A 9,920-nucleotide genomic window follows, 5' to 3' on the forward strand; every position below is an offset into this window, starting at 1 on the left:
GCCTTCGGTGAGGAGGCAGTCGGGGCTGGGTGCCCTGGGGATGGGGTGTAGGCATGACACGGGCCCAGCGTCCAGCTGGCCTCTGTCCACGCCCTGGGCCCCGTGGGCAGGATGGGGGGAGAGTGGGCAGTGGCCGTTAGAGTTCTCATCCCTTTGGGTGTCTCTCACTGGAGCCAAGGTTAGGAGGAGGAAAGCCAAGGAGGAGCTGGAAATAACTGAATACTAAACAAAATCTCTCCTGCAGCTCTCGAATGCTCTGTGCATTCTCTCTCTGCCACGCCGTCTAGACAGCCTTGACCTTTAGGTGTGACGGGCACTGCGCTCTTCCAGTCCACACTTATGCAGACCCATTCCCTACACTCTGTAGCATCGTTAGGCACAGACTCTGAGAACGGGAAAGGAATCTTCTAGCTTGTCAAGGCTGAATATAATAGTCCCCTAAGCACACCAAACTCCTCCCCGGAACCTGTGGTTTTGGTACCTTATACGGCAAAAGGGGTTTTACAGGCGTGATTAAGTCGTGGATTTTCAGGTGGGAAGACTATCCTGGATTATTCGGGTCACGAGAGTCCTCCTAGGAGGGAGGCAAGAAGGTCAAAGAAAAAAGGCCACGTGCTGATGGAAGCCCGGGGGAAAAAAGGGCAATGTGCTGGGGGCCGCAGTCAAGGAATTGAGGACAAACTCTAGGACATGGAAAAGGTAAGAGAAGGATTGTCCCCTGGAGCCTTCAGAAGGACCTCAGCACTGCCAACACCTTGACTGTAGCCCCTTGAGACCATGTCAGACCTCTGACCTCCAGAACTGTAAGAGGATCAGGTGGTATTGTTTTAAGCCATTGTTGGTGGTAATTTGTTACAGCAGCAAAAGGAAACTAATACAGAACTCATTGACCTCAGCCCTCTCTTTTTACAGCTGAGGAGACTGAAGCCCATTTGTGGTAGATATTTTCCTTTCATGTTTGCTAATTTGTAAGTCGTTCATGAGAAGGAAATGATTTTTCTCCTGCCTCCGTGAGTAAGACCGAGTTTTTTTCTGTATTGTCCTGTTGACGAGAGCAGGCCTTAGAATTTTCAGTTTTATGGGGTCTGATTGCTGTATTGATTCTATAGGTTCGATGACCATATTTTCTTGAATCAAAATGAAAGAACTCTGATCTGATAAGTATGAGTGGGCTTATGGGGATAATAAGACAGAGGCTATTCCATAAAACCAGGGACAATTAGCCCGCGCTGTAATACATGGCGTAGTGGCCAACCCATGCCGTCCTGGCCGCCAGCTCCCGTCTCACCTCCCACACCCTCTGCCTCCACAGCACAAGGAAGGAAAGGGGGTGGAAATCTTGACAGGGTTTTCAGAGGACGCTGCTGCTGATTTCTGAACCAGAACAGACTTTGAAAAGTCCTCCTGAGTCTAAAAAATGAAGACTCATTGCTTCAACCCTTGCAATAGACATCCTGGGCAACCTTCACCTCAAACCTCAGAGGATTTCGAGATACTACGGAACATTCTGTGCTTTGTTTATTTCCCATCAGTTGGTGGAGAAATTGAACCAATGCACTGGTGACAGTGGGAACGGGTCAGTGTAGGCCCTGGAGGGGAAGGAGGGTGCAGAAAATGTAACCCTGGAGACACCGCAGGATCGGTTCCAGGCCACCACAATAATGAGAATATCGCAATAAAGTGAGTCACATGGATTTTTTGGTTTCCCCATGTATATAAAAGTAATGTTTACACTCTACTGTAACCTATTAGGCATGCAAAATAGCATTGTGTGTAAAAAAGTACATACCTTAGTTAAAAAATACTTTATTGCTAAAAAATGCTAACCATCACCTGGGCCTTCAGTGTGTCATAACCTTTTTGCAATCATGTCAAAGATCACAGATCATCATCACAAATACAGTAGTAATGAAAATGTTTGAATTATTTGGAGAATTACCAAAATGTGAAACAGACACGAAGTGAGCAAACGCTAATGGAAAAATGATGCCAAGAGACTTGCAAAGAATTCGGTTGCCACAAACCTTCGATGTGTAATAAATGCAGTATCTTCAAATTGCAATAAAGCAAAAAGCCCAGTGAACCGAGGTCAGCCTGCACTGCTGCAGGCCGGGGGACTTGTTCTTGGGCGGCTGTGAGTCTGAGGCGTTAGTTATTGAAAGGACGATTCAAAGATTCGAACAATTCTTGTGGCTTGAGGATCAGTGTTTCCCACAGAAAAAGCTGAGGTTATGTAAATTCCTCTTTATGGATCACAAGATCAGCAGTTACCCTTCAGCAGGGCCAAAGGCACATTGCACGATTTCACTTCCTTTCTTTGGCTCTATTAATGTGGGCTGTCCTATGCTATTTAGTGACTAGGATCTCAACCAAGGCAGGTCAGCTGGATTAATGTGTTTGGTGGACTACAGAGACGGTGTGGAGAGGACTCAGTTATTGACATGCCCTTCATCCTGGGATGACGATGGTATTTGATGAGATTTACCTGCTCGGGTGAATTCACACCCTTGAAACTTCCTTGGCTTGACCCCAAATGTATAGCTCACTCTTCAGTTTTACCATGTCAAAATTATGGAACAGAAACAAATATTCCCCCTTCAGCTGGTCCTTGGAAAAAGAATGAACACAGATACAAGGTAACGTTTACTCTTTGCCCAATAAACTCCTTTTGGGGGTATTTCCAGCTTCCATAAGAACCCCATCATGAAGTTATACACACACTCAGTTAATCCAGTGAACTCACCTGTGGTCCCCCTATGTGCCTGGACCTCAGTTTCATCTCCTTGGAACTGGAGAATGGATTTGACCATCTCTAAGTTTCCATCTTGCTTCAGCATTGTTTTTCTCCGATATTATTTATCCATCTGAGTTGTGACCCTTGAAAGTTACCTTCCTTGTTAGCAAAAGGATAAAACTAATGCCGGCGGGCCCTTCTGACTGTGAGCCATTTGCTCTGGGTATGAAATTCCTAAGATTTCTCTAAAAGAGTTTCTGTATCTGCCTTTTCACGTGTAAGAGCCTCAGTATCTGAATAAATCAGACAGAAGATGTCATTAAGGTTAGTAACAGGGATTTTTAAGGACATTTGGAAAAGTCCTTCCTTGCCAACAGCAGGGGTCCAGGCCCACCCCCTGGGGCTCTGTCCTCTCCAGCTCCACGGGGAGCTCCCTGAGGGGGAGAGGCACATTCAGTATCACCTTCGGGGCTGCTGGGTGGTTAGGAGACACTGGTTTTGTACAGACATGAATTTCCATCTCTAAACTATTCAGTTAGCCAAATCCCACACACTATAATAAATACTTAAGAGAATCACCCCCTTCCTTTGCTAACAGCTAAACATCACGTAAGACTGGCAGTGGGGGTCTCCTAACCCTAGAAGGACTTCATGGGGTGGGGGGAAACGGCACATACCTCGCTGGTTAAAGCCCCAGAGTCCTCCTTTTCTCTTTAATGGGGCGTGGTTGGGCAAAATACACATCACTTTAAAACCACCTCACAGCTGGAAGTATGTAACTTTTAGCGAGTCACAAAAAATAGGGAAACTTACACAGAGTTTCTTTGGTCACTTCCCCATCTGAGTGATCACGCACCCAGCGCTACAGCTGAGACGGCGCTCCCAGTGAGGAGGGAAAAGGTGTGTTCACAGCTACCCAGTTGGAGGAGTGACACAAGCCCGATTGGGAAATCCCTGGACGTATAAATTCCTGCCAGACCGCTGAGCTCCCACTGAAGGTGAAAGGCCTGGCAGCCATCCCAGGAGACAGCACCAGGCAAACGATGCAGAGCTGCAGGTAAGAGGGGACAAGGGCAGGGAGGGCGATTGACCTGGGAGTCAGGACACCTGGGCTCCATCACTTCTGGAGGGCACCTCAGGAGGCTTTCCTGATGTCTCCAGACCCCCGGTGCCTCCTCCATGTGACTTTCCTCATCTCTGTGACCTTCTTCACCTGTGTGAAAGTGACCTTGACCTTTTGGGGCTTCAGTTTCTCTATCTGTCAAAAAAGGGGCTGGATTGGAGGATTTCTAGGGACCTTCTCTGATTGGAAGTGACCGGCAAAAGTGCTGTGGAATCAGTAAGAGGAAAGGAATTGCTGAGAGGGTTTGTCTCCAGCTCAGGGGAGGCTGTGCCTCTGAGACTTACACTGAGTTTAGAAGCTTTCCTCTTTGGAAGGATCGTGGGATGCTTTCTAAAGTATGAGAAACTTTTCCAGTGCCTGAGCTCTCCGTGTTGGCTGATGACCAACCCTCACGGCCGTCTTGGAGGAGTAGCAGGTAGAGTGTGGCTAAGTGTGAGTCCCAGAGGCTAAAGCGTCCGGGTTCCAGTCCAGCTGTGCCTGTTACTGGCTGTGTGATGTCACGCACCTGTTCCTATAGTAACTGTCTTTTAAAAATCCTGTTCTCCAGTGAAAAAGTATCACTGAATAGAGATGGTCCACCAGTAGTCAACAGCCAGGAAGTGTTAAGCTTATCTTTATCCCTTGCTTCATTCCTGTGAAGTAATAATAAAAGTGGGTGCGATTCTTTAAAAAAATCATTTTTACCCTCGATTATAATTAAGTAACCCACGCAGTTTATTTTCACCCTCCCGGCGCCCCGGTCTCCCCATCTGTAAACCGTGATGCTGATGGTGAGGCTCACAGGTGGAGGGAAGGGCGTATGAATCCGAATCACACGGAGCTTTAGCACAATGCTGGGCTCACGGGGTTGCTACCTAAATGGTCCAGCGGTTAAGACTCTGCGCTTCCAACACAGGGGGTGTGGGTTCGATCCCTGGTCGGGGAACTAAGATCCCACATGCCGCACGGCACGACCGAGAAAAAAAAAGCTTGCTCTCTGTATTAGATGCCCTCCCTCTCGATTCCCACTCCCCTTTGGAGGCCTTGCCTCTTCCTGGCGCCCAGCTCCCTCGGGAGCCCCTGGTCCCATTCTGCCCTAATGCCCTGTGATGCTATTCAGGGCTTGTCATCCTTCTGAATTTCCTCTCCTGTAAACCGAGGCAGCTGAGTGACTTGACCTTCTGAGTCCCTCCGGCAGCTCGATGTCAGCGGTGGGATGCTGGGGCATTCCTCCCGGCAGCCCATCCTGCACCCCCACCCCCACCCCGCTCACCCTTCCCTGAGCTCCCCCTCCCCGAGAGAATGGGGGTCCCTCTTCACCAGCTCAAAAAGGGGGGCTCCTCCTACATGCACGGTAGAAGGGGCACTTCCCCTCAAACCTCGTTACAGTTTGCCCATATTTTCATTGTATGTTCCACTTTCTAGCCTGTTTGGTTATCGTAACAGGCAAGAAAGGGAGCTCGGCCAGGGTCGTGGGGCTGTGAGGATGGTCCCCGCACCATTTGTTGCCAGCTGGCCCGGGACGCTGCCCCACCTTTCCACGCCTGCCACAGCCCTTGCCCTCAATATCCCCGCTCCTACCGCACCCTCAAAGCCCAATTGTTTGACAGTCGACACCTGAGTGATCAGGACGCACAGACCCTAGGATGGCAGAGTCTAGTGACAACACAGCTGAAGCAGGGCAAGTGTAGAGTTTCGGGTGGTCTTCTTATGTCACCATCACCTGCTCTCTGTATGGGGACACTTGATCATGACTGTCTCCAATCAGTGGTTCTCAGACTTCAGCATCACCTGAAGGATTTATTAAAATGGGTTGCTGAGCCCACTCGGAATTTTGGATTCAGTAGGTGTAGGGCAAGAGGGACTGAGGACTTGCCCTTCGAATGAGTTCCCGGGTCATGCTGAGGCTACTGGTCTGGGAGAAACACTCCCTTAGGAGATGAGAGGAGGTTTCATGTCCAGAAGTGAATCAGCAGGAATAAGTGAGTACCTCAGAGTCTGAAACTAGACCTCAGCTTCCCACCAATTTTGTTCTCTACCCATGAAGGACTGCTGCTTAAAGAAGGAAGGGAGAAGGCAGCAAAAAGATGAAAGGGACGTGGAAGCGTCTGTGATCAGCTGATGAGCCAGACCCGGTGGGGTCACAGGAAAAATAGTGACGGGGGTGATGTTGGTCTTCCAGAATCTTAGAGTCCCCGCTCCAGTGTTCTTAACCTGGTTGAGCATTAAAACCACCTGGAAAGCTTTAAAAAAAAATCTCCGTACCTGGGACCAATTACGTCAGGAACTTGGGGGTTTGGGGCCCAGGCAGCAGTAGTTTTGAAAGCTTCCCAGGCAATTCTGATGTGCAGCTAAGGCTGGGATCCACTGCTCTATTCTACCTCTTATACTCCTCCCTGTCCCACTTATATAAACTATTTAGGGACTTCTTTCTCCCCGCAGAGCCTGTGTTCTAAACCTGTCATGTATCTGATGATTCTCATTAGATAAATGGGCCTTTGACTTAATCAGTAGCGTGAGAATCTGTATGAAACTCCATCTGAACGTTTCTGGGGCGTACGTTAGTTAAGAACCTCTGTTGCATTTTGAGCACAAATAATTCCCTAAACACACGAGGTAAGTTGTTGTGGCACTTGACTGTGGGCCAAAGGAGGCCGGTTTAAAACCAGGATATCATCTTGCTATGTGACTTGGACATAGAAGTTTGTTTCTGGACGTTAGTTTCATTCATCTGATGAAATGGATGGGTTAGAGAGCAGGGGTTCTTTGCTATTTTAAAGAATTTCTGGGAAGTATTCCACTCAAATTTTATTTATTTATTTATTTATTTTTTATATTTATTTTTGGCTGTGTTGGGTCTTCGTTTCTGTGCGAGGGCTTTCTCTAGTTGCGGCGAGCGGGGGCCGCTCTTCATCGCGGGGCGTGGGCCTCTCACGTCGCGGAGCACAGGCTCCAGACGCACAGGCTCAGTAGTTGTGGCTCACCGGCCCAGCCGCTCCGCGGCATGTGGGATCTTCCCGGACCGGGGCACGAACCCGTGTCCCCTGCATCGGCAGGCGGACTCTCAACCACTGTGCCACCAGGGAAGCCCTCAAATTTTTCATGAAATGTCAAGAGGAAATTTAAGAATGCTTGGACTTAATTGGGGATTGCTAACCTGAGTTTATTCAGGGGCCAGGCAGTAAGTCAAATCCGTGAGGCTGTGAGTGACAGGGCCTATGACCCACTGGAATGAGTTTGTCCCTCGGAAAAGACATTCAGTGAAAAATAACACCACCACCCAAGCTGAAAAAAATGCATATCCACAAGTTGAACAGGGCCGTGACCCCCAGTTTGTGATTCCCAGATTAGCTTTGACTATTTGTGACAATCTGATCACATCACCCCTAAGTTAAAGGGATGAGGGCCAAGTCCTGGCCCCATCACTTCTATTTGTATTTCCTTGGAGGAGTTATTTAACTTCTGTAAGCCTCAGTGTCTTTATCTCTAAAACAAAAATAATAATATCTAGTTTGTAAAGTATTGGGAAAATTAAAAGAAATCATACATGTCAAGACTTTGCCCAGTGCCTGGCACATGGTGGATGTTCAATAAGTGTTAGTTATCATCACCATCCTCTCACCATCCTCACCATCATCACCATCATCACCATCATCAGATTATGAGGTTCTGACCTCAAAATTTCAGGAACCACCCTGAGAGGGCTGGGGTGATCTGGGTACAGGGATTTAATAGCACCCCCGCTTTTAGTCCCCGTGGGTATCTGCCTACTGTATTTAAGAATGAGCCAGTCCTTACGATCAATGCTTCTCAAATCACCTGGGGGTCTTGTTAAAAAGCAGACAGTTCTCATTCCCTAGTTCTGGGGTGGGGCCTGAGATTTTGCATTTCTCACAAGTGATGTCCATGGTTCTGGTCCAGGGACCACACTTTGAGTAGGAAGGCTTTAGAATATTCGAGACGAGGTTTTCTTATTGGGGAGCAAGGAAGTCAATGTATGGCTTTGGATGTGTCCTAAATTTTCTAGAGCTAGTATTCCTCAGCATGTTTTCTTAACTGTCTGTGGTTGGCAGAATTCTAAGGTGCCCCCCACTGAGCATGCCTGGTGCAGCTCCCTCCCCTTGAATGAGGGTGGGTAATATAAACAGGATGGGATGGCATTCCCATGATTAGGTTACCTTATACAGCAAAGGTGAGGGAATTTTGCAGATGTATTTTAGGTCCGCGGTCAGTTGATGTGAAGTTAATCAAAAGGAAGACCATCCTGGGTGTTCCCGGCACAACCAGCTGGGCTCTTTAAAAGAGGGTCCAGGGGTCAGAGTCAGGAGGTCAGAGAGATGTGAAGTAGGTGGGCCATTGGCCCTGAGGAAACAAACTGTCCCGTTTTATGGAGAGGGCCCCGGGGCAGGAAACAGTGGTGGCCTCTAGTTGCTGAGAGTGGCCTTGGCTGACAGCCAGCAAGAAAGTGGGCACCTCAGTTGTATAATCCCTAAGAGATGAGTTCTACCATAGCCCCAGGGACGTGGGACAGGACCCCAAGCTTTGATGTCCACCTGTGGGACCCGGAGCAGAGTCCATCCAAGCAGAGGCCGACCTTGGGCCCACAGTGATGTGAGCTAATAACGGGGCTTGGTTTCAAGTCACTGAGTTTGTGGTCCTTTGCTCCAGGGCAGTAGAAAACGAACACAGTGTCCTTATTCTTCTCTTTGATTGCTGTGCATATACCCTCCGGGTCACACTGCAACGATAACCTACAACATCTCAGTAGCTTAATCCATCACCTTGCTCACGTCACGTCACTGTCTCGGGGCAGCTGTGTCAGACCGTGACGGCCCCTCACAGCTACCTGAGGCCATTTTCAAAAGAGAATTTTGTAGACTACCAGTCTGCCTCAGATTGTTTTGACACAAGTGCTGGTGTGGAAAAATCTGTTTCTCCTATTTAACAGAAGGAAAAACAAGATGTTCAGGAACAAGGGAGTGGCTTCATGGATGGAAGTAAACCTCAGTCTCCTATCAGGGTGGCCACCATCCATCAACAGAGGCCCCATCCTTGAACAAGGGTGGCAGAAGAGAGGGCTGGAGGGTGGGGTATCGGAAATGAAACACCTGGAGGTGACCTGTGTCCTTTCCGTGTCCTTCACACGATAACCAGTCATGTGGCCGTACCTAATTCAAGGGTGCAGAGAAGCGAAATCCTTTGTGCACCCCAAAGTATCACAGGTCCAGATGTTGGGAACCTGAGTCTATCATATCATGTTGCTGGGGAGGAAGCAGGGTTTCAGATCGGCCAGCTTCAGGGTACTCTACTGGAATCAGGGATGAAGCTGGCTGCCCCGGCATCATCCTGGGAGAAGCCAGAGGGAACACGTGTGAGAGGGAAGTGCTCCCCCCCAGCTCCAGAGAAGAGCAAAGCGTTTCTTAATGGGACTTTCTGGGTCTGTGGAAAACCCGGTCAGTTTGGGATGTCTTCAGGCTAATGACTGGGGTTTCTTGTGCCCAGGGATTTCCCCACACCCTGTGACTCAAAATCGCTTGGACTTCCTTATCGTGGTTGGCTTTCTTGGTTTTTTATCTGCTCTTGTGGCCATGCTGGGCCCAGGGCTGGGGAAAATTGTGCCTTCTCTGACCCTCAGAGGACAAGACGTTCTAGGTGGACATATTTTCCAGGGAGTGAAAGATGATCTTTCAAAGCATTAAAAGAAAATCTCATCTGTTCTGACAACTTAATTTTGGGAGGAAATATTTCTAAAATATATGTATCGTGGTGCAAATTTGTAGTCACTGCAACTCGATGTCACAAAAATGTGCGTTTAATAACTTCTCTAATTAGAATCTCGTTTGGCTCCTGAGGCCTCTTTCCAGGAGGAAAGGGGGATTTAAGCTGCCGGTCCATGTTGTTCCAGTCTAGGCTGGTCCAGCTCTGCCTCTTTTGGATTTATTTGGTCTCTTTTGGGTAGATGCTCAGTCTCTTAGAGTTTCTGACTTTGCCACCTACTTCTAGCAAGGAGTCTCAGAACTGGGGAAGCCATGTCCCCAGGGCATGGTGGGGAGGGCGGCTGGTCCACACTTGCTGTCCTGGCGG

The 9,920-nt window shown here is 48.6% G+C and overlaps 1 protein-coding gene across 1 annotated transcript in view; it reads left to right on the forward strand.

The window, feature by feature from the left end:
• Positions 1-3,570: 3,570 nt before the first annotated feature.
• Positions 3,571-9,920, forward strand: part of IL1R2 (interleukin 1 receptor type 2) — a 36,965-nt gene continuing 30,615 nt past the window's right edge. The window contains exon 1 of the mRNA XM_024744045.1: positions 3,571-3,791. Within this exon, the coding sequence (XP_024599813.1) occupies positions 3,778-3,791 (14 nt within the window). The 5' untranslated portion in view covers positions 3,571-3,777. The remainder of the gene's footprint in view (positions 3,792-9,920) is intronic.

The sequence above is a fragment of the Neophocaena asiaeorientalis genome, unplaced genomic scaffold (assembly GCF_003031525.2).
Source record: "Neophocaena asiaeorientalis asiaeorientalis breed wild unplaced genomic scaffold, Neophocaena_asiaeorientalis_V1.1 scaffold114, whole genome shotgun sequence".
In the NCBI taxonomy this organism is placed as follows: Eukaryota; Metazoa; Chordata; class Mammalia; order Artiodactyla; family Phocoenidae; genus Neophocaena; species Neophocaena asiaeorientalis.